The following is a 26,091-nucleotide window of genomic DNA, read 5'->3' on the forward strand; positions in this document are numbered from 1 at the left end:
AAGGCTTATGCTGCACCAGCCAAAAAAAAAAAAAAAAAAATAATAATTCTGAATTACCCTGAGAGAGAGAGAGAGAGAGAGAGAGAGAGAGAAGGGAATCGCCAAGAAAGAGAAGAATGATGATGTCCGGCTCAGGACCCTGGGTGTGCCAAGCCCATACTCACCAGATGTGAACCCCTTAGGCACTTTAGGCGCTGTGCCTGAGTCCAACGAAAATACAGTTACTGGGGGAAAAATTAATACAAATAGAATTTATCTATTTTATTCCAAGAATGATTTCCAAGAATTCGACGAATTAATTTTTAAACATCGATTTCTAATCTAAATTCTTTCGTCGGCTTTTTCTGTTAAAAAAAATCATTAACACGTCTTCAAAGTTAGTACTGAGAGGAAGTTAGTGCTGGAATAAGTTTTGTGGAAATAATTTTAAAACCAAAGTAATAGACACGGTATCAAGTTCCATTAGAAACAAAACAAAAAAAAAAATTAAGGTTGACGCTGGGATATTAATATTAATTTGTTTTGATATCAGGTAGTGAGATCTCGGAATGAAAGGTAACAAGCCCCTTCAAACACCAACAAAAATCAAAAGACAGCCCTGATTGTAAGCACACCAATTTGGAAATTACTGTCTGTGTTACTCAATGCAAATCCTCAAAATTTATTATCCAAGGCTGATGTTTTTTTTTCGTATTTTGGCACACTTTAAACAATTTATTAATTAATCCATAGTTCGAATATTGTACCGGTTAATTTATTATTATATTTAATTATTATGTGCAAGATGAATTTTGATAACCACTGATATAATATGTGACGTTCAATTGATTGAGACCGTGGCAACAGTCCACGCTGGCTGCTGCTGATTGGCTTTCTTTTGGAACTTTGCTGTCGGTGTGTTTTGGTGCGGAAGTGTGTGCTGCTATTCTGTCTTTAGCCTTTGAATTATAATTTTCGACAATTTTTAGTGTCTTTATACATGCAGATATGTAAATTACACGTGTATTGAAAGAAAGCGAGTATATTTTTGAGGGTGCACTTCAAACGATACTCTACATCTAATAAATTCTTTTTCCGTCCACGTGTTGTACACCTTAATCAGTAAGTGTGCCGGTTATTAGGACTTTACAATGGAACAAATTAGTTGCCTTTGGTGTATTTTTATCGTCTTATTAACTGTTGTAAAAACAATTTGTGCTGGAGGAGAGACACTTGTGTTATTAGATAATCTTGCAATACGAGAGACTCATTCCATATTTTTTAAAACTTTGCAAGGTGAGTTTATTATAGATACCCAAAATCTTGATTTGTAAGTGAACTAGAAAATTACCTTTTTATTCATTTATTTAGTTTTAATCGTTTTCGCTAGGCTGATTACACACAACCCACGGGCGTATCCCGAAGAAGGGGAGGCTCCTCCCTCCCTCGCAAAGACCCGATCAAAACGAAAAAATAAAAAATAATAAAAATAGAGGTCAACGCAGGGCTCTGATCCTCAGTCCCCAAAGAAAAAATTCCCTCGATGCGTGGTCACACACATACACACACATATATATATATATATATATATATAAAACACACGACCTGTTTTCTGTATGAAAATCCAATCATTTATATGAATTATTTTAGAATTCATCTACAAATTCTACGAAAAGCGATACTATTTTGTAAACATGGTGCTGAATATTCATAAAAATAGCATTGTCAGGTAATAGTAGTGGCATGTGATGCAAGAAAGCAAGTGTATGAGCTTATGCAGCATCAGCCAAAAAAAAAAAAAAAAATTTACAAAACAAATACCATTAAATGTTTGTCCAGTTCCTCCTTGAATTTATTTAAACTATCAACTTCCACAACGACAAGTGGAAGTTTGTTCCAGCAATTAACCACCCGCTGGCTAAAGGCAAATTTCCATACATCTATTCTACATGTCTTTCCACAATTTGAATTTATGCCCCCTTAGGCTCGAATTCTGAACAAGTGGAAGAATCCCATCAAAATTCAGTGTGTTTAAACCATTCAAGGCCTTATACACCTCAGTCAGATCACCTTGTAGGTGCCTAGTCTCCAGCCACTGCAATTTGCAGAACTTAAGTGTCTCCTGGTAAGAGGATCCCTTCATTGCCCCTACCAATCTTGTTTCCCTTCTCTGTAGATGCTCAAGCAAATCTACATCCTTCCTAAAATGAGGCCTTCAGACCTGTACGCAGTACTCAAGGCGTGGCCTGACCATTGCCTTATACAGAGGGACAATCACCTCCTTTTTCTTGCTAGCAAAATTCCTAGATATCATTGACAAAATCCATGACCTCCCCCCCACTTTTTTTGTTAGTTGTTGGTGCATTGGCTTCTGTGGCCATATTGCACCTCCCAAGGTTTTTGCATTTTCTACTCTGATCCAAGCCTGAGGCGGGATTCAAACCCGCGACATTTGGGTTGCCAGGCAGGCACTTTACCCACCTGCCCTGGCAGCCTTTCTGCATTGCTCAGAAAACTTCATATCTGACTGCATAATTACTCCCAGGCTTTTTTCATTTTCTACCACCTTAAGTCTAGTACCACACAGTTGGTATGTTTCTCTGGGGTTACTTCTACCCATATGCAGTACTTTGCATTTGTCAAGGTTAAACTTCAGTTGCCACTTCTTAGCCCATCTGTTCAAATTATCTAGATCCGGTTGCAGTAGCACACTGCCATTACTGTCATTAACAGTCCTGCCAACCTTCTTATCATCTGCAAACTTCGACACTAAGCCTGATATATCTTCATCGATATCATTGATAAATATACAAAACAACAGTGGACCCAACACCGAACTCTGGGACTCCACTAATAACATTAGTCCACGAAGAGCAGCACCCATTGATTACCACCCTCTATCTTCTCCCACTCAACCATCCTTTTATCCATTGTAACAATTTACCCTTAATACCATTCTGCTCCAATTTGTACAATAGTCTTCCATGCGCAACAGTGTCAAAAGCTTTCCTGAAATCCAAATATATGATATCAAAATTATTTTTTGCATCCAGTTCCTTTGTAAACACATCATAATAACCGTTTAAATTTGTCAGACAAGACTTTCCCTTACCAAACCCATGCTGTGTCTGAATTATTGCTGCAGTCTTGTGTAGATGATCCTGCAATGCATTTTTAACCAGTGACTTCATTATTTTACCCAAAACAGAAGTTAAACTAACTGGTCTGTAATTACTCGTGTCACCCTTTGTGAATTGGGGATACATTTGCACATCTCCAGTTCGTCGGGACCTCCCCTGAGTTCAAGGATGCTCCCATAATTATGGCTACGGGTTTGCTTACTTCCTTTGCCGCCTCCTTTAATATAACTGGATTGATCCCATCCACCCTGGGTGCCTTTCTTATGTTTAAATTCAACAATTTCTCCTCCACTTTGTTCTCAGTTATTACAAAATCATTAAGCAACCTGCTACAATTTGATAACCTTCTGGCATTTTCAAACCTTAATAACTCCTCGTGTGAATGTAGATGCAAAATACTCATTCAGTTTGTTTGCTATCTGAGCAGGATCATCAACAGTCGAACCATCGATATCAAATGGACCAATCAGATTCATTCCCTTCCTTTTAGAGTTTATATAAGTAAAGAAATCCTTGCTGTTTTTCTTAGCATCCTTTGCCAAAGATTTCTCGTAATCTGCCTTTGCCTGCCTAACCTGCTTTGTGACTTTATTATAGAATAGCTTATATCTGCCATAGGCTTCTTTGTCACCTGATAATTTATATGCCTCTCATGCATTTTTCTTTTCTGTCTGTTTAGGGGCTGTTTAGTGGTGGAATGTGCTAAGTGCAGTGCTGTAGAGGAGGGTATATATGCCATATTCTGTCTGGATTTTTTTAGATGAATAGAGTATACCTTCTGGATTTATATATATATATATATATATATATATGGGTATAGCATTACCAGAGTATATATACGCCACATACCCTCTGGAATTTGATTAATAAGCACAGTATACACTGCATACGTAACATTCACAGGTATACCTTCTGCTAATTTTACAATTACAGCACTGGCTAAGTGTATAGTTTTGTCATACAGTAATTTGCCATGATGATTGCAGTATGCCCAAATTTTCATGTGGTAACTGTGCAAAATGTTCATAAGCTGCTGCTGGAACCAACATATTCCTTTCTTTGTATGCTGCATTTATTTAAAGGTAGAAGAGAAGAAAAGGTAAAATTAAATTCCATAGGAGATTGTCCAGCAAGATAATTCAAGCAAACATAATACGAATATCACTGGTCAAATGTTTTTTCAGAACATGAGAGGTGTTAACAAATACAACCTTGCTGAAATTCTTGCTTCTGCTGTGTCTATTATCCTATTATTGGCTCAGCCCAGATCAAATTTTTGAACATTTTTTACTAATTTCAATTATAACTTAGTAGTGGTTGCTAGGCAAGAGAAACAAAGTGGAGTATGTATTTTTATCCAGGAGTATCCCATGATTAAAACCTGGACTTTGGTGATTTCAAGCTGTTAAGTGCTTGCCCCAAAGCAGCATTTCCCAAACTGTGGTCTGTAGACCAATTCCAGAGGGTCCACAAAATGAACCCTCTGGAACTGGTCAAATTATTCATTCTACTTATAGCAAATTGATGATAAATAAAGTTATTATTATATATTTATGTAAAAATAAGAATAAAGTTGAGTTGTTTTAAACATAAAACTTTGAATTTTCTTTTCAGAAAACCCAGTTCCTACACACACACACACACACAAAAACATATGCATATATATAGGGGTCTGCAAACTTTTTTTTAATTTTTGAAGGGGTCCACAGATCTATCTCAGTAGTTTGGGAACCACTGCCCTAAAGGTTATGCTAGGTGTTAAGACAGTATTTTTTTTTTCTCTGTTATTTTGCCCCCTGTGAGAATTGATTCTGTAAATGAATTTTATAACTGGTTTATGACCATTTCCCTATACTCAGCACCTATGATAATTATCAGTGTGTTTAATCCCCATGGGTTTAATGGTAGTGTATTATGAAATGATTTTAAACATAAAGGTATTTGATTGCATCAAATAACTTCATGAGCAACTCCCATCTAATTGTTGTAAGGCACAATTAGGAGGAAGTTTACTTACTTTTTGAATTCAGTTTTGTTAAATTGACAGTCAGCTTTAGATAATTTTCTAAGTAATGTCAAGCGAAAAATTCTTTATCCCTGAAACCAAAGTAAAAAAACTTGCTCTGATATTGGATTTTAGACCTGTTGCAGTCTGTTTTCCTTGGAAAAAGTGTTTTTAGGATGGTTATCCCAAATTTTAGCACTTTGCAATTTACGAAAACATCTACTGTTGTTAATCTGTGAGGTGGGAATACAGCATCAGACAATAAAAAAGCTTCCCACATCACATGTCCATCCCCTCTAAGAATTTGTCTAGTTCTTCCTTAAATTTATTCAAACTACCCACTTCCACAATGTCAGATGGAAATTTGTTCCAACAATCAATGACAGATGTGTGAGAGGAAATTTCCACACATCTGTCCTACAACCATCCTTCAGCTTAAATTTATGTTCCCTCATGTTTTTGGTTTTAGATTTAGGTTTTCAATATTGACTACTCAAATGGACTTACTTCAAAACCATCTAAAATAAATTCTCATACATAGCTGATATGCAAACTTCATTAGAAAACAGGCCTTGTGTGTTGGATGATGATATAATGCAAACTTCAGTTATGTATTGGCATCTGCTTAATATTATTGATATAATTTGTAAATTGCCAACTTTGTACTCATATGGTAGTTCATAGTGGCATATTCTGACAGACTGCACAGCTATCCAGTACTGAGGGGTAAGTCATGTAGGAGTAGCAGAGGCTGATCAGTTTTTTATGTTTGTAGGTATTAAGATGATAAAAATATATAATAGTGAACTTGATTTATGTTATAATTCTCAACTGTATGTCTCTAAGATTAAGAAAAAAAAAAAAAAAAAAAAGCCTTGGAAATATATGCTGTTTGCTAGGCTACTTTAGTTTATTCAAGGTCCCAGCAAAGATAGTGTTAGGTCCCTCTGGAATTTGAAGTGTTATAGTTAGTGGCATGCTCATGCTAGGTGGGTTCAAGCCTCCCCATATTTTGGTGTCGAAAAAAAGTTCAACTATATATATATAAAATATAAAAAATTAATAAATATCTTATGTAAAGTAAACTAAACAAGAACTGATTAATGCCATCTATACATATCTAGATAGAACATTACATCAGTCTTATTATATATTTTTTGTATAGTTTAAGTGCAATTAGTAAAATAGGTAAGATATTAATTTTCTATATTTTATATACTAAGGGGTTTGCCTGTGTTTTTACTTTCTGCCAGGATTCTTCCCTTTTGCATTTACTAATTAAAATTTAAGATTACTATAATGATGAATAATATTTATTCTATATCTTACCTATTTTACTAATTGTACTTAAACTATACAAAAAAAAAAAAAAAAAAATATATATATATATATATATATATATATATATATATATAACCAGTGCTATTTTTTTGTAAAAAAAAATAGGCGCTGGTACTGATTCTTTGTTATCAGGAAAAATTTAAAATTAAAAGGATATGAAAAGTACTGTAAAATTTTTTTTTTTTCCTGATATTGTTACTTTATGTTTTTAGAATAAGAACAACAAATTAAGTATATTAGCACAGTTTATTAAGCATAAATTTATTATTCAAGTATATAAAAAAATAAGTAAAATGTTAGTAAAATAAGTAAAAAATAATAACATAAGTAAAAATAATTTCATAATAAAGTTTTTATAGAATATTCCAAATTTTCATTAAGTTCTCATCGGACATCCTATTTTTGTGTGTGGGTTGCTGAATTACGTTTCTGAAGCAGCCACGAATTGACATATTTTGCTGGATCGAAGCCGACCGGGCTAGCCAGGTGGGTAAAGTGCCTGCTTGGCAACCCAAAGGTCGCGGGTTCGAATCCCGCCTCGGGCTTGGATCAAAGTACTGCAAAAACCTTGGGAGGTGCATTATGGCCACAGAAGCCAATGTGCCAACAACTACCAAAAAAAAAAAAGAAAAAAGAAAAGCTGGATTGAAGCGGGTTAGCAGTGGGCCTACAGTTTTAAGAAACAGTAGTGAAGAAACTGTTTTTGTCATCAACAGAGCACTGGTTCAGCTGGCGATCAGATCCATTTGTGAAAATCCTTGTTCACATTCACTCGATGAAATTGTATCGTACTCAGAGCGTTCATCAAATGCTTCAGTTCTTCCGAAACCTTTTTATCAATTAGGTATTCCCGAATTGAATTTAGCTGTAACCTAATTGACAATTTTCTAACTTCATTTTCACCAAATGCTAACAATTCGTGTTTAGAAGGTTTAATACCTTCGTTGTTCTCATTTTCCTTCTCTCGTCATCGGTATTTTCACTAGTTCTTAAATTAAATTTTTTTTTTTTTTTTTTTTGAAACTGTCCAAAATGTCAGTGTCATTCAGATATTCAGATACTGTGACCATGTAAACAGAGATAGGGAAATTTTATGGAAAAATGTGGATACAACAGATGATTATTTGATTATTTATCGGGGTAAAAGAAAATCACTCCTCCTAATTCTCAAACAGGGCGCTTACAGTTGATTCACAGCGGTGTCCAACTTACAGCCTGCGAGGAAAGTGAACTAAAACAGCATTTTAAATTTTGTTAATTATCAAAAAAAATTTTCATTTTAAATATTTTGTTCAGTAAATGTAATTGTATATTGTTATTATTTGTTTGTTATTTGGTTTTTAGGAGCATTAGCAACTAAGGCCATATTGCTCCACTGTGTATTGTACTTAATAAAAGTTTCGAATATTTTCAGTTTTACTTTTACATGCAACAAGATATGGAAAATGTAACACACTAAAGAAATCTAACTTTGAATTTTTTTTTTTTTTTTTAATATGGCAACTGTATGGGAAAAGGTTGGACCCTACTGCAGTAGAAGGTGGGCCCATTGGGAAATACACCTTGATCTGTTCACTCTTGAACAGCGCGACTTCTCTGTATGTGGGACAGGTGGTCGGATAGGTTTTACCAGGTACCACTAAGTTTTAGAATGGTAATCCCTTTAGCTTAAAAAGAAAGAATATTTGATAAGAATCAACTGAAAGGGCAAGCTGGCTTTAGGACAGGATTCTCAACTATGGATCACCTTCACGTAATATCACAGCTAATGGAGAAAGCAAATGAATATAGAACACCATTATGCCTGGCATTTGTCGATTATGAAAAGGCATTTGACTCCATACAGCATAAGGCACTGGAAAGACAAGGCATAGATATCCCATATATTATGATTTTGAAGGAAATATATGAGAACGCTACCTCCTTTATTAGACTAGACAAAGACAGTAGTAAATTTAAAATTGAGAAGGGAGTTCGACAAGGAGACACTATCTCCGAAGTTGTTTACTGCTGCCCTTGAGAAAGCTTTGAGAAGATTAGACTGGTCGCAGAAAGGAGGCAATGTGAATGGAGAGTACCTAAACCATTTATGATTTGCAGATGACATTTTGGTCATGGCCCAAAGAATTGGAGGAAAATCTTAATCAGTTATGCAGAGTTGGTAAGGATTTTGGACTAAAGATGAATATGGCTAAAACAAAAGTAACAATGAACAAGTATGCCACAGAAAGGGATAAAATGATTGCAGGAGCAGTAATTGAAAAGGTGGAGTCATATATTTATCTGGGACAAGTCATTAGCTGTAATAATGTTAAATGGCTGGAAGTCAAGAGAAGAATAAATTTTGGATGGATAACATTCAGGAAATACAGTCACATACTGAGGAGCAATATCCCAATTTGTCTGAAACGTAAAATAATGAACCAATGTATACTCCCTACCATGACTTATGGAAGTGAAACTGGGGCACTCACCAAAAGAATGGAAGAGAAGCTGAGAACTACACAGCGAAGAATGGAACGAATTATATTGGGAATCAGACTGTTAGATAAGAAGAGAAACACATGAATTAGGCAGCAAACTCAAGTAAAGGACATTCTTATCAAAACTAAAGAACTAAAATGGTCTTGGGCAGGACACACAGCACAAAGACAAGATGACAGATGGACTAAGAAAATAACTGAATGGTACCCAAGAGGAGCTAGAAGGAAACCTGGAAGACAACGACAGAGATGGACAGATGAAATTCATGAGTTTGTGGGTAGCAAATGGATGGCCATTGCACAAAACAGAAGGAACTGGAAAGTTGCTGGAGAGGCCTTCATTCTGCAGTGGATTGAAAATGGCTGATGTTGATGATTCCCTTTAGCTCTCTTAATTCATGCAGCAGCACTAATTGCCTAAATTGCCTGAAGGCCAGAAATGGGAACAGTGCATACAGAGTTAATTCTCTCCTAATCTATTCGCTATATGAAAATTTTCTTCACTCAATGGAAACTATTTTAAATGTAACTTCCAAGGGGAAGTCAAAATAATTCTCTATAAAAGGACTCGTTAAACAGAGGTCCGACTGAGTAATTTAGAATTATAAAAATGGTTATACAGTTTTATATAGTAAATATCTTAACAATGGACAAAAAATGAATGAAAATTTAGTTAAATAATTTTAAGCTTATTTGAATAGTAGGTAAACATGTGAAAACAATTTACGGAATATTACAAATTTCAAAGTGCATTGCATCCAAATAGTAGTAGTGGCATGTGATGCAAGAAAGCAAGTGTATGAGCTTATGCAGCATCAGGCAAAAAAAAAAAAAAATCACACCATTCCCTCCAAATGCCTGTCCAGTTCCTCCTTAAATTTATTTAACCTATCAACTTCCACAATGACAGATGGAAGTTTGTTCCAGCAATTAACCACCCGCTGGCTAATGGCAAATTTCTGCACATCTATTCTACATCTGTCTTTTCTTAATTTGAATTTATGCCCCGTTAGGGTTGTAATCTGAACAAGTGGAAGGATCTCATCAGAATTCAACGTGCTCAACCCATTCAAGGCCTTATACACCTCAATCAGATCACCGCGCAGGTGCCTAGTCTCCAGCCACTGCAATTTGCAGAACTTAAGCCTCTCTTGGTAAGAGGATCCCTTCATTCCCCTCACCAATCTTGTTGCCCTTCTCTGTACACGCTCAAGTAAATCTACATCCTTCCTAAAATGAGGCCTCCAGACCTGTACGCAGTACTCAAGGTGTGGCCTGACCATTGCCTTATACAGAGGGACAATCACCTCCATTTCCCTGCTAGCAACATTCCTATATATCATTGACAAATCCCATGACCTGCCGTGGCAGCCTGTCTGCATTGCTCAGAAAACTTCATATCTGACTGCACAATTACTCCCAGGTCTTTTTCATTTTCTACCACCTTAAGTGTAGTACCACACAGTTGGTACGTTTCTCTGGGGTTACTTCTACCCATATGCAGTACTTTGCATTTGTCAAGGTTAAACTTCAGTTGCCACTTCTTAGCCCATCTGCCCAAATTTTCTAGATCCTGTTGCAGTAGCACACTGCCATTACTGTCATTAACAACCCTGCCAACCTTTGTATCATCTGCAAACTTTGACATTAAGCCTGATATACTTTCATCAATATCATTGATAAATATACAAAACAACAGTGGACCTAACACCGAACCCTGTGGGACTCCACTAATAACATTAGCCCACAAAGAGCAGCACCCATTGATTACCACCCTCTGTCTTCTCCCACTTAACCATTTTTATCCATTGTAGCAACTTACCCTTAATACCATTCTGCTCCAAATTATACAATAGTCTTCCATGCGCAACAGTGTCAAAAGCTTTCCTGAAATCCAAATATATGATATCAAAATTATTTTTTGCATCCAGTTCCTTTGTAGCCACATCATAATATCCTATCAAATTTGTCAGACAAGACTTTCCCTTAACAAACCCATGCTGTGTGTCTGAATTATTGCTGCAGTCTTGTCTAGATGATCCTGCAATGCATCTTTAACCATTGACTCCATTATTTTACCCGGAACAGAAGTTAAACTAAATGGTCTGTAATTACTCGTCTTCCCCCTTCGATCTCCCTTTGTGAATTGGGGATACATTTGCACATCTCCAGTCCGTGGGAACCTCCCCTGAGTCCAAGGATGCTCTCATAATTATGGCTAAGGGTTTGCTTAGTTGCTTTGCCCCGCCTCCTTTAATATAACTGGATAGATCCCATCCACCCCAGGTGCTTTTCTTATGTTTAACTTCAACAATTTCTCCTCCACTTTGCTTTCAGTTATTACAAAATCATTAAGTATCCTGCTACAATTTGATAACCTTCTGCCATTTTCAAACCTTAATAATTCCTCATGTGTGAATGTAGATGCAAAATACTCATTCAGTTTGTTTGCTATCTGAGCAGGATCATCAACAGACGAACCATCGATGTCAAGTGGACCAATCAGATTCATCTCCTTCCTTTTAGAGAGTATATAAGTAAAGAAATCCTTGCTGTTTTTCGTAGCATCTTTTGCCAAGGATTTCTCATAATCTGCCTTTGCCTGCCTAACCTCCTTTGTGACTTGATTACAGATATCTGCCATAGGCTTCTGAGTCGCTTGATAATTTATATGCATCCCATGCATTTTTCTTCTCTATTACGAGTCTCATTAGTTCATTAGATATCCATTTAGGCCTAAACCTTGAACAATATTTCTTAATAGGTATGAAACTTTTATTAGCATCCGCGATTAATTCCTTGAATGCTTCCCACTTAGAATTTACCGTTGGTAACAATGTCAGTTGATCCCATTGTACAGAATTTAAAAACTGTCGGAGACCACTGTACTCACCTTTACGGAAACAAAAACCCTTTCCTTTACCCCTGATGGTAATTAAATCTTTAAGTAAATCCCACATCAGTACACTGTGATCACTGCCACCTAGTGGTTCCTTTATCTGCAAATTCTTAATACACGAATGATTACTGCTGATAACCAAATCAAGAGTATTACTTTCTCTGGTTGCCTCTCGAACATGCTGCTGCAGAAAACAATCATCTAATAAATCCACAAAAGTCTGACTAGTGTGTGAGTGACCAACCCACAAGTTCCAGTCAATATCTGGGGCGCCTCCGTAGCCAGGTGGGAAGGAGCAGCAGTGCGTAGCACATGCTTCTTGATTAGACCGGGGTTCGAGCCCGTCACCACCAAATACGGAGGATGCGGAAAGGTCAGGGAAAGACCACCGCATATCCCGGAGTAATATGGCCTTAGTTGCTAATGCTCCTAAAAAAAAAAAAACCAAAACCAAGTCAATATCTGGGAAGTTAAAATCCCCCATTATAAGACATTCCGATTTACTAGCCCACTCTATTTCTCTGTACAATTGTTCATTGTACTCATTCGAGTCATTAGGCCTATAACACACTCCTACTCTTATTTTTGCTTTCGCAATGCTTATGTCACACCAAACTGACTCAACAGGGCACTGTTCATCTATATCAACTGGGTGCACTTCTTTTGATTTTGTTTTTCTTAATTAACAGCATAACAACTCCTCCCTTTCTATCCTGTCTATCCTTTCTGTACACATTGTACTCCTCAAATTCCGGTTCAGCATTCCTTATATCTGTGTGACACCACGTCTCTGCTATCCCAACAATATCCGCCTTTGATGTCTTGACCAACACTTCAAATTCATCAAATTTATTTACTATACTTCTAGCATTGGTATACATGCAAGCATACATGCTCCTACTCCTATTCCTAGTTAAAGTGGATATACACCTTATTGAGCTGGAACTGAGACCATGTTTTTTGTGAAATGAATGAGGAAACGAAACAAGTTGGTAATGTACTCATTGCTCTACATTTCAGTTGCTTTAAATTATTAAATAATACAAATTAGATGAGTTTAAAAACTTCTATATTGTACTCAAAAAGCATTTATCACGATTATTTATAACCCTGTGATGTTCACGCAATGGCTCGCTGTTGGAAGGGATGGGGAGGCAGGTGCAGGAGATATGAGTTAATCTGCCAACACAAAATTTAGTACAGAGAATGTTCCCGAAGAACATTTTAAATAAGTCTTGATGTATTCAGAAGGGTCAGAGCAGCTTTTCCAAATTTATTGCAGTGTTTCTTGGGAGGGGGTTACTACTGGAAGGATTATGGAATTGCAGTTAGTCCTAAAACCTTCTTAAGGGATCAACGAAATATATGCTGAAAGTTTGGTATTGATCCGACTTTTCCCTCTTGAGTAATGCCCCACATCCAAAATTATTACTGATTTCTGTAGATGTGGAGAACCAGTGAAAGATTATTGAATTAAAATGAATCTTGAAAGCTCAAGGATGAAAGGAATATTCTGAAAACTTAGTGTCAATCTGATCTTTCCTAGTAGCGAAATTCCCAAACATTTGAAACATTAATTTGCATATAGAAAACCATAAATTTTGTAGTTGGGTGGGGGGTGGGACTACAAAATTACTGCATTTTTATTTGTCCAATTTTATTGAAATTTGGGATTATTCAAATCTTTTTAAAAGACCCAAATATAAAATTTCATCAGAACCTATCTACTGGGAAACAGATTCTGATGAAATCTTATATCATCAGAGTTACACTACCTGTGAGTGATGAACATGGTGGAGACAATTGACATTTTGAGCATATGTGAACACATCTAATAGAAAAAAGTTAGGTACTGGCATTGCATTATATTTCAGGTGTGTTTGATTATCAAATAACGTACCTTAGTGATTAAAAAGCTTCTCTATTGTTATTTAGGAAGTATTTACCCAAGCTCACCATGTGATGGATAGCTGCAAGGTGAGATTTATGTAGCAAATCTCTCCCCCCTCCTTTTTTTTTTTTTTTTCATCCTGGGAGTGTGAGACTGGGTACACCATAAAGGATGAATTTATGTAGGAGTAACCAACCTTTTCCTGCAATGTATCACTAGGGGTAGATCTGCAAGCTACCTGAATCAATAATCCCTTCTCCCCTCACTAATCTACATATAAATAAATATGAAATGTTATTATTATTATTATTACTAGCCACATAATGCAAGGAAGCCTGAGGCTTATGCTGCACCAGCCAAAAAAAAATTTCCAAGTTACCCTGAGAGAGAGAGAGAGAGAGAGAGAGAGAGAGAGAGAGAGAGAGAGAGAGAGAGAGAGAGAGAGAGAGAGAGAGAGATAAGTAGATGGGAATCACCAAGAAAGAGAAGAATGATGATATCCAGGTCAGAACCCTGGGTGTGCCAAGCCCATACTCACCAGATGTGACCCCCTGATCATGTCCTTTAGACTGTGATGCGTTGGAGAATCGCCACTTCGGTTCTCCCGCAAGCCACAGTATTACTGCTACGTTGTGTTTGCTGCTTTGCTGCTCTGGTCTAGGTCATGATTGTTCACATAAAACTAAAACTTGGATCATCATAATTTCTGGCACTAAAAGTATAAACTGTATATGTTCGAATTCTTATTCTTTTCTTTTCTTTTTTTTTTCCAGATAAGGTGTCAATTTTTTTATATTTTTTCACATTGGAGAGGGGTATCACTAACAAGAGCTACATGTCCTAGGGGTTGGTCACTCCTGGGTTAACCTATTCACATGATATTTGGTACAAAGGTCCAGAAGAATATCCGAAAGAAGTATTGAAATTTTGAACGGAATTAAGAGTTGCCATTCAAGATTTATTACTTTTTTGTAGGGGGCGGCTATGAAATTAAAACCTACATGGGGACTAATAAAACATGCAATGAAAATTTACTGTCTATCCAACTTCTCTTTCTAGAGTAATGCCTGCAACATACTTTAATTTATATAGATTTATTTGGAGCGGGGCTCAGGAGGTGGGCTGTGCAATCGTAATTGGTTTTAAAAGCATCACAGGGACCATTGAAATACCTGCTAAAGATATGGGGTAGATCTGATATGTGAATGGTAAATGAAAAATTTGTGATTAAAAGGAAATTTGAATTTGATAAAACAAAATTATTCAAAATATTCCCCTAATGAAGTGAAACAAATACTAACATTCATTCAGAATGTCTGCAGCGAGAAAATAATCATTTATTAACTGAGATGTTGATGAAGTAAATTTGATAACCATAATCAAATGAATCAATTATGATTTCTTGATTATTTCCTTCACTATTGATTGCTGATCATCTGAATGATATGAGTGTAATCAAATGATTTTTCATAATTGAATGAGTTGAATCATTTTCTATAATCAAATCATAGTGGTTAGTAAGTACTGATTATTCAAATGATTTTATTTTCTGCAATCAGATGAACATTATAACATCTCTGTTATATCCAACCCTAATACATGTATTTTCTTGTGTAAAGTACAGTAGACCCTCGCTAATCCAGATTAATTGGGGGGAAAGATAATCCGGATTAAGCAATAATCTAGATTAGCGAAGCAAAAGTTTGCCCTAAAAGACAAAAAACTTAGCAGACAAATAAATAGAAAATTGAATGATATAGGCTGATGAAAATAAATAAAAAAAAAAATATATCACTGTAGAGCCTTTATTTAAAAACTATAAAAAGACAATACATATATCCATCAATATAAGTCTCAGAAGTTGTACAGCGGACTCTCGATTAACTGGGACACTTTGACACTCCAAAGTAAAAAAAAAAAAATATATATATATATATCTACCGGAAATCATAAAATTCAAGTAATAAATAGAATAAGTATAAACAGATGTTTTGCAAATCATAAATAAAGTGACAAGAAGCAGCGTTATAAGTTGTGTTTGGGAGATGAATGTACATATTATCCCGCAACTCCTGCTGTCTTCATAACTGCTGCTCAAAAAAACAACAAAAAAGAGAACGAAAGTTTAGTTTTTTTTAGTGCGTCGTATGGATTGTTGCATTCCTTTGCACTGCAAAAAGACAAATTTTGTTTCATTAGGAGTGTCACATTTTTTTTATAGTAAATTTTTATTTATTTTTTGTTTAGGAATTGTGAAAATGATGGGTAAACACAAAAGAGTTGTGCATTCAATTGAACAAAAACTTGAAATTATTCAAAAATTTGAAAATGGTGCATCTGTTAAATCTTTAATGAACCATTATAATGTTGGTAACCAAACCATATGCAACACATAAAAAATAAAGGGATGTTATTAGATTTTGTGGGCACATCTGATAGCATTAAAGGCATGACTATCAGAAAAACGATGAAACCATCTGCATACAAGGACCTCGACAGTGTTGAGGTTTAGCCAACAATTGCATAAACCCATAATATATAAAATATGTTAACTTATGTATATATATATATGTATAAAGAAGTATGCAAATGAAGCAATAATACCCTTCCGACTCAGAGTCAAGAACAATACTGATATATGTGATATATATTCTGTCTCTCTCCGTGCAGTCAGAGTGACTCATCTGCTTTCCTGAATCCTGTTGTGTCCTTCAAAGTACAGTACTGTGAATGGAATTTTTGGAATTTGTGAATGGAATACTGTGAATGGAATTTTTCTTATTTCGGATTATCTGACATCCGGATTAACTGTAACTGGATTAGTGAGGGGTTTACTGTATTTTGTTAATGGAGGCAGAATGTGTTCCTGAGGATAGCCAGCTTGCATACCACTGGCCATGGTCCTGTGAAAGCATACATGACAAATATATGCTTTCACAGGACCATGGCCAGTGGTATGCAAGCTGAGATTGGATCTGTATTCCATCACAAAAGATATTGCCTACCAATTATGGTGTTGGTATATTGGCTGCTGTAGGCAGCTACAATGAAGGCAAACTTTAGGCTATGGATGCAGCTGTTTTAACACAGCTATTTAGGAAATTAAATTATAAAATTAGTCATTTAATTACTTATGTGGTGGCAATTACTTATATGATGGGTGGTCCATCATAATGAGGGTCTAAAGGACTCTTCCTTTAGAGATGTAGTTAGCCAATCTTAGGTGGAAGGTGTGCAGTTCCCCTTGTGAGTTAAGTTTTTCGGCCTGCACGATGCAAATCAGCCTGTGGACTTGTACAGACATAATACACATTAAACTGTGTGAATTGGCACATAATGATGAAAGTTACCAATGAAGTGACCAACCCAAATGGGTGCAAGCCTTTTTTTGTGTTTAAAGCTACTGCTGACCTACCATTGGTAAGTAGGAAATTGGTTATTTTCTGTGAGCAGGTAGTAATTTAGTTATATGTAAAATGATGTTAAAAATGCGCTTTGGAAATTTTTCAGTTGTATACTGTATATCTAAAACCATTTTTAATATATTGCAGATCGTGGCTTTCATCTAACATATAAAACTGCTGATGATCCAAATCTGACTTTAATCAAGTATGGTGAATATCTTTATCAGCACCTCATAATATTTTCGCCATCTGTGGAAGGTAAGTTTCTTTGCCCACACCCCTTTTCCTATCAAATTAATATTTTATTAGTTTGCCTGGTTGGCTTGGAAATCAAAGAAATTTTAAAGGATTGATAATATTAACTTAAAATTAACTTTTAATTTTTTTTTAATAGAAATAGGATTTGACCTTGATAAACAAAAATATAGGATTTTACTTGATTATGAAACTTTCAGAATAATACGTTCCGAAACATACAATATTAATTAAATAGCAATAAATGGGTATATAATAATGAAAAAAATACTCCAGTCCTTTAGTCAGGAACACTAGCTAAGTCTGGAAGAACTTTTTAGTTTTTATTATTATTATTATGAACTTTTCTCCTTGTGGGACTTTTTTCCACACCATAATGGGCACTGCCCATAGTAACGGTAGTACGAGTAGTGTGACCACTCAAGGCACCGTTCTAATTATGAGTAAATTGCAAAACAAAATAGTATAAAAAGTAAAAATTAATATTTTAATCATGCTGGATGGCCAGGCTTGGTTGCACATCTGATTTGTTTAGCAGTGAGGGAAGCCTTCCAGACACATACCGATATTTTACTGTAGCAAGCTTCGACTGTAGACACTGAATTTGAGTCCATATTGGGCCCTACAGTGACAGCACTATATCATTTTCTCATACCTTTAGTTCTCAACATGGACTGTGCTCACTGTTTTCTAATAACAGTGCAACTGTGATTCAGGTGCATTATTCATTTTTTCTTAAGAATCTAAAGAAAAAAAAACAGTGATAAAGCTGGTAAATATTCTTCTTAATTTTATAATTTTCTGATTTATTTAATCTAGTTATGCTCTACTAAGTCTGTTAAAATATTTAATTTATGAGTTATTCAATCTGTGCTCTGTGTTAGGAAAATGAGATAGAGGGGTAAAAATTTTTTTAATGTTTTATCTCCAAAAAGCCACCCAGGTTCTCACAGAGCACCTTCAAAACTTACTACGAGCGTGGATACTGGTACGTACCAAGTGCATGGGATGGTTGATTGTTATTTCTGTTGGTCGAGCCCCCTGACTATCCTACAGGTGTTTAGGATAGCAGCTTTCTGGAGTTCCATGTAAGTATTCTTTGGGAGGCATATTACTGTGAGGTTCTTATGGTGGCTCTTTGGACCCATGCCAGTGGTTGACACAGTGATCAGGATGGTCATTATTTGTTCCATATGCCACATTTCTTTGACTTCCTATCTTAGTTCTGTGTGCCGCTTGATCGTTTCCTTGTAGGTTTTGTGGTGGTTGCCGGTGTTGGGTACTGCTATGTTGATCAGGTTGAAATAGCAAGATCGTCTAGTCTGCTGTTATGGTGTGGTCCCAGTATAGTTTGTGAGTACAGGTCTCTAGTATGGCCTTGGTTCCTACTTGTAATACGGCACACTTTCTTTGATCAACTGGTATTTTTGCGCTAGCTTCTGATGTATTATCCTGGCAATCTGGCCTTGTCTATGAGTACTCTGTCTGGAGAATTATCCTACATCCTGGGGTGATGTTCTGGATTATTTCTGAGACCAGGTAGCATTAATGACATGTCATCTGTCACTCCAGGGTCATTCTTGATGTAATTCATGTAGTTCTTGGTGTTTGATTACTTGTTCTTGGATGGTGAGTACGAATCCTTCAGTCTTAGGGAAGAGCCTCCTGGAGACTCTTATGATTATGCCAGCTGGTATTTTTGTGCTAGCTTCTGACGTATCCTGACCACCTGGTCATGTCTTTGAGTGTACTCCATCTGGTTATGTGCTTGATTGTTTCTGGGGCCAAGGTGCTATCGAGGACATGTGTCATCTGTTACACCTGGTCCTTAGAGATCTATTTTCTGGTGTTGATTATATGATCTTGGATGGCAAGTATAAATCCTGTGGTCTTGGGGAAGAGTTTTCCTTTCGTGAGCCAAACGTTGGAAGCCACCTTATCTATGTAGTCTTAGTATTAGCAATGGCCACATGGTGCAAGGAAGCCTATGGCTTATGCTGCACCAGCCAAAAAAAATAATAATAAAATAAAATAAAAAATAAAAGGAAATAACAAAAAATAAATAAAATATAATAATAATAATAAAAACAATAATAAGAGAAAAGGAAATAGACAACCTATGCGTTTCCCTCCTCCTGTAGGTAATTATCCAGCTGACCTTTGAATTTCTCCACACTATCAGAATCTACCACCTGTGTAGGTAACTTATTCTAGTAATTTATAACTCACTGGCTAAAATAAAACTTCCTGCAATCCAGTCTAAACATCTCCCCCCCCCGTAACTTGAAATCATGGCTCATTGTTCTTGAATCATTTATAACTGAAAATTTCATCCACATTCATTTTGCTTATGCCTCTTAGAGCCTTAAACACCTCAATCAAGTCTCCTCTAAGGTGCCTATTTTCCAAGCTCTGCAACCCACATATTCAAAGTCTTTCCTCATACAGATGCCCTTTTGCCGATCTCACCAGGCGATTTACCCATCTTTGGACCCTTTCAAGAAGAACAGTGTCTTTCTTTAGGTGCGGTCTCCATACTTGAACACAGTATTCCAAGTGTGGTCTAACAATAGCCTTATATATTAGGATTATGACGTCCTTATCTCTACTCGCAATCGTTAAATAAATCACCGATAGGACACCATGGGCCTTCCTTGCAGACAGTCTACAATGCTTGGAGAACTTCATGTCTGACCGTATCGTAATACCCAAGTCCCTTTCCTCCACTACTGGCTTTAGTTCAATTCTGCCAAATGTATAAATTATTTTGGATTTACTGTTCCCCAGGTGCAATACCTTACACTTTGCTGGATTAAAGCATAGCTGCCATTTCTCTGACCATTCCTTAAGTATATCTAGGTTACTCTGAAGAAGCTCTGCTTGGCAGTGATCATTAACTACTCTACCAGTCTTTACATCATCTGCAAAGTTAGACATCATGCCCTCTATCCCTTCGTCAATGTCATTTATGAAAATCAAAAACAACAGTGGTCCTAATACTGATCCTTGGGGAACCCCACTTCTTACGTCAACCCAATCTTAAGAATAACCATTTATCACAACCCTCTGCTTTCTGCCCTGAAGCCATCCAGCTATCCATCTAAGGATTTTCCCTGTGATTCCAACCTGTTCCAGCTTATAAAGTAACTGCTCATGTGGGACTGAGTCAAATGCTTTGCTGAAATCCAAATAAACAAAGTCAAAATTATTCCCCAAGTCCATCTCTTGAGTGACGTCAAAATAGCTAACCAGATTAGTTAAACATGATTTTCCCTTTACAAAACATGCTGAGTATCCTTCAGAATTCCACTTCTATCTAAATGATCCTGAATTCCTCCCTTTATCATTATCTCCATGATTTTCCCTACTACTGAAGTTAGACTAACTGGCCAGTAATTTCCCACTTCACTCTTAGAACCGCCTTTATGTATTGGAGATACATTGGCACTTTTCCAATTAAACAGAATCACTCCTGAGTCTAGTGATGCTCTCATAATTGGCCTCAGTGGTTCAATTCACTCATTTGCTGCCTCCCTGAACAGTATATGGTATATGCCATCATCCTCAGGAGCCTTACTGGCCTGTAGGCTCAAAAGGTTTTTCATTAAATAGTTACACATAAGAAAGGCACCAGTGGATGAGATCTATCCAGTTATATTAAGGAGGTGGCAAAGGAAGTAAGCAAACCCTTAGCCATAATTATGATAGCATCCTTGGATTCAGGGGAAGTCCCCATGGACTGGAGATGTGCAAGTGTATTTCCAGTTCACAAAGGTGGGGATCTAAGGGTGACACGAGTAATTACAGACCAGTTAATTTAATTTTTGTTCCGGATAAAATAATGGAGTCACTGGTTAAAGATGAATTGCAGGATCATCTATACAAGACTGCAGCAATCATTGAGACAGAGCATGGGTTTCTTAAGGGAAAGTCTTGTCTGACAAATTTGACTGGATACTATGATGTGATTACAAAGGAACTGGATACAAAAAATAATTTTGGTATCATATACTTGGATTTCAGGAAAACTTTTGACACTGTTGAACATGGAAGATTATTCTACAAATTGGAGCAGTATGGTATTAAAGGGTGGTTGAGTGGGAGAAGACAGAGTGGTAATCAGTGGATGTTGCTTTTTGTCGACTAATGTTATTAGTGGAGTCACACAGGGTTTGGTGTTGGGCCCACTGTTGTTTTGTATATTTATCAATGATATTGATGGTGTATCAGACTTAATGTCGAAGTTTGCAGATGGTACAAAGGTTGGTAGGGTTGTTAATGGGATGTGTGCTACTGCAACAGGATCTAGAAAATTTGGGCAAATGGGCTGAGAAGTGGCAACTGAAGTTTAACATTAACAAATGCAAAGTACTGCACATGGGTAGAAGTAACCCCAGAGAAACGTACCAACTATATGTGATACTACACTTAGGGTGTTAGAAAATGAAAAAGACCTGGGAGTGATTGTGCAGTCAGATAAGTTTTCTGAACAATGCAGACAGGCTGCTAGAGTAGGTCATGGGGTATTGTCAGTGATATACAGGAATTTTGTTAGCAGGGAAAAGGAGGTGATTACCCCTTTGTATGAGGCAGTGGTCAGGCCATGCCTTGAGTACTGCTTACAGGTCTAGAGGCCTCATTTTAGGAAGGATGTAGAGTTGCTTGAGTGTGTACAGAGAAGGGCAACAAGATTGGTGAGGGGAATGAAGGGGTCCTCTTACCAAGAAAGGCTTAAGTTCTGCAAATTGCAGTGGCTGGAGACTAGGCACCTGCGAGGTGATCTGATTGAGATGTCTAAGGCCTTAAATGGATTGAGGTTCTGATGAGATTCTTCCACTTGCTCATTTTGATTACAAACCTGAAGGGGCATAAATTCAAACTGAGGAAAAACAGTTGTAGAATAAATGTGCAGAAATTTGCCTTTAACCAGCGGGTGGTTAATTGCTGGAACAAAGCTCCATATGTCATTGTGAAAGTTGATAGTTAAATAAATTCAAGGAGGAACTGGACAAACCTTTATGGGAATGGATGTGTGAAATTGTTTTTTTTTTTTTTTTTGGCTGATGCTACATAAGCTCATAATGCTTGCTTTCTTGCATCATGTGCTTCTATTACTACTACTTGTAAAATTTCAACATCATTAATTACATTTTTTTCAACTTCACTCCCATAATTTTTCAATGACAAAGGGTTTTTCTTCTGTAAATATCGATGCAAAGTAACTGTTGAGGTAATCTGCAACTTCAGCTGAGGTATCTAATACTATCCCACATCCAATATATATGGGTCCGATCTGGTTTTTCCTTCTCTTCTTTGCATTTATATATGTGAAGAAGTCCTTATCCCTTTCTTTGCTCTCTCTTTACCAGCGATTCCTCATAATCTGCCTTTACCAGCCTAACCTTTTCTGTGGCACTATTACAGATCAATTTGTAGGTGTTATAGGCTTCAGTACTTTTTATTGTTCTGTAACTTTTCCATGCCATCTTTTTCTGCTCAAGTAATTTGGCAACTTCAGTATTCATCCAACTTGGAATCCTCCTCGTGGAGTATTTCTTTAATGATATGTATGCATTCAAGGCTTCTGTGATTAATGTTTGAAAGATATACCACAATTCAATTGTATTATCTCTCTGTAAGATATCTACTCAGTTAATAGAGCCCATGTAGCATCTTAAGCCATCATAATTTCCTTCCCTGAAATTTATTGCTCTGTAACTTTTCCATGCCATCCTTTTCTGCTCAAGTAATATGGCAACTTCACTATTCATCCAACTATTCATCCTCGTGGAGTATTTTTTAAATGGTAAATATGCATTCAAGTCGTCTGTGATTAATGTTTTAAAAGCATACCACAGTTCAATTGTATTCATTCTCTGTGCGATATCTACCCAGTTAAATAGAGGCCATGTAGCACCTTAAGGCATTGTAATTTCCTTTTCTGAAATTATAACCTATTCCTTTGCCTTTTAACTACTACTACCTCTCTCACTTCATCAGCCACCGTAGAACTCCGTGATCACTTCCTGCTACCAGTTCCTGTACTGTCAGCCCTATTATGTGTTCTAGTTCATGGGTGATGATGAGGTCAAGAGTATTCTTTTCCCTAGTACTTTCCCTGACATGTTGATACAAATAGTAATCATCTAGTTGATTTAAAAATTTTGTCCCCCATATGGAGTTTCCTTCCCATTTGCTCTAATCAATTAGAGGCAAATTAAAATCACCCATAATAAGACATTCACACTTACTTGCCCATTCCATTTGCATGTAAGGGCTGTCATCATAATCTTCATAATAAGCTGGCCTGTAGATTACTCCCACTCTCATTATACCTTTGCTTCCAACAATTTCACACCATACAGATTGTATAGTAGCATGCGGAATGTCTGAATCCGGGAAAGCTTTCGTCACGCTCAGGCATGCTTTTGATAAGAAGCACAACCCCCCCCTCCTATCTTCCCCATCCTTCCTAAATGCATTATACATATACCATACTGAAACTCATCATTCCCTGTCTCCGGGTGGCACCATGTTTCTGTAATCCCTATTATGTCAACATTACTTGTCCTACCCAGCAGTTCGAATTCACTCATTTTATTGACAACACTTCTGACTATTAGTGTATAAACAATTAAGACTTAGTGTTCTTGTATAGTTAACTACCCTGACACACCCCTTAAAGTTATTTAAGCTTGCTTCCCTGGAATTAGCTGCCTTCTCATTTGAAATGTTTCTGCCCTCAGAACATCTTGCTACTATGTTCTGTTGCTGTAAGAAACAAGAACTCTTGAGGTATATGCAAGTGTTACTTTGACCAATATTATCAGATAAATGCGTATCTATATTACCCTTGTTCCCCGAAACTAGCTGTACCTTTAAGATATCCTCAATAATACTGGCAAAAACTCTTGAATTTTAATGCAAAAACTCATGCATTTTAGCATTAGCATTAGTAGAGGCATTTGATGCAAGAAAGCAAGCTTATGCAGCATCAGCCAAAAAAAAAAAAAAAAAAAAAAAGTAACATAAATAAATAAAAATAACCACTTCCACTTCACCCCTCTGTTCGTTCGAAATACCTGTCCAGCTGAGCCTTAAACTTATTTAGGCTATCAACTTCCACGACAAGGGATGGAAGTCTGTTCCACCCACCAACCACCCGCTGGCTAAAGGCAAATTTCCGCACATCTATCCTACATCTGTCTTTCCCCAATTTGAATTTATGCCCTCTCAGGTGATTTTTCTGAGCTAGAGGAAGAATCCCATCAGCATTGAGCATGCTCAAACCATTCAAGGCTTTGTACACCTCTATCAGATCACCCCGCTGGTGCCTAGTTTCCAGACACTGTAATTTGCAAAACTTAAGCCTTTCTTCGTAAGAGAACCCCTTTGTCCCATTCACCAATCTAGTTGCCCTTCTCTGTACTCGTTCCAGCAGCTCTACATCCTTCCTGAAATGAGGCCTCCAGGCCTGTATACAGTACTCTAGGTGTGGCCTGACCATTGCCTTATACAAGGGAATAATCACCTCCTTATCCCTGCTAGAAAAATTCCTATATATCATTGACAATACACCATGAGCTACTCTTGCAGCTCGTCTGCACTGCTCAGAGAACTTCATATCTGCCTGCACCACCACCCCCAGGTCCCTTTCATTCTCTACCACTGTCAGTGTAGTACCACAGAGTTGATACGTTGCTCTGGGGTTGCTGTTTCCCATATGTAGTACTTTACATTTGTCAATGTTAAACTTCATTTGCCACCTCGAAGCCCATCTGCTCAACCTTTCCAAATCCTGTTGCAGCAGCATAGTGTCAGTAGTGTCCTTGACAACCCTGCCAACCTTCGTATCGTCTGCAAACTTGGACATTAAGCCTGATATACCATCATCAATATCATTTATAAATACAGAAAACAATAAAGGCCCCAATACTGAACCCTGAGGGACTCCACTAATAACATTAGTCCACGATGAGCAGTGTCCATTGATTACCACTCTCTGTCTTCTCCCCCTCAACCACCCCTTTATCCATAGCAGCAACTTGCCTCCAATGCCACACTGCTCCAATTTGTGCAGCAGTCTTCCATGTGCAACAGTATCAAAAGCCTTTCTAAGATCCAAGTATATAATATCAAAGTTATTCCCTGCATCCAGTTCTTTTGTGACTGCATCATAGTATCCAATCAAATTGGTCAGGCAAGACTTCCCCTTAACAAAACCATGCTGTGTCCTAGCTATAACTGAAGTCTTGTCTAGATGATCCTGCAGTGCTTCTTTCACCAGTGCCTCCATTAATTTTCCGGGAACAGAAGTTAAACTCACAGGTCTATAATTACTTGTGTCAGCCTTTGAATCCCCTTTGTGAATTGGGGTCACATTTGCACATCTCCAGTCAATGGGTACCTCCCCTGAGTCCAAGGAAGCTCTCATAATTATGGCTAAGGGTTTGCTTACCTCCTTTGCTGCCTCCTTTAATATAACTGGATAGATCCCATCCACCCCAGGTGCCTTTCTTGTGTTTATCTTCAACAATTTCTCCTCCACTTTGCTCTCAGTTATTACAAGATTCTCTAGCTTACTGCAAGAGTTGAATACACCTCTGGCATTCCCCTCGCTGAATAACTCCTCATGTGTGAATGTCGATGCAAAATATTCATTTAGTTTGTTAGCTACCCGAGCAGGGTCATCAA

General features: G+C 37.0%; 1 protein-coding gene across 1 annotated transcript in view; it reads left to right on the forward strand.

Moving 5' to 3' along the window:
- The first annotated feature begins 847 nt into the window (after nucleotides 1-847).
- Ost48 (dolichyl-diphosphooligosaccharide--protein glycosyltransferase non-catalytic subunit Ost48) overlaps nucleotides 848-26,091 on the forward strand; it is an 83,424-nt gene continuing 58,180 nt past the window's right edge. Inside the window, exons 1-2 of the mRNA XM_090374017.1 lie at nucleotides 848-1,275; nucleotides 17,290-17,400. Coding sequence (XP_090230143.1) covers nucleotides 1,131-1,275; nucleotides 17,290-17,400 — 256 coding nt within the window. The 5' untranslated portion in view covers nucleotides 848-1,130. The remainder of the gene's footprint in view (nucleotides 1,276-17,289; nucleotides 17,401-26,091) is intronic.

Source organism: Mastigoproctus giganteus, chromosome 5, assembly GCF_048544385.1.
Source record: "Mastigoproctus giganteus isolate SK-2022 chromosome 5, ASM4854438v1, whole genome shotgun sequence".
In the NCBI taxonomy this organism is placed as follows: domain Eukaryota; kingdom Metazoa; phylum Arthropoda; class Arachnida; order Uropygi; family Thelyphonidae; genus Mastigoproctus; species Mastigoproctus giganteus.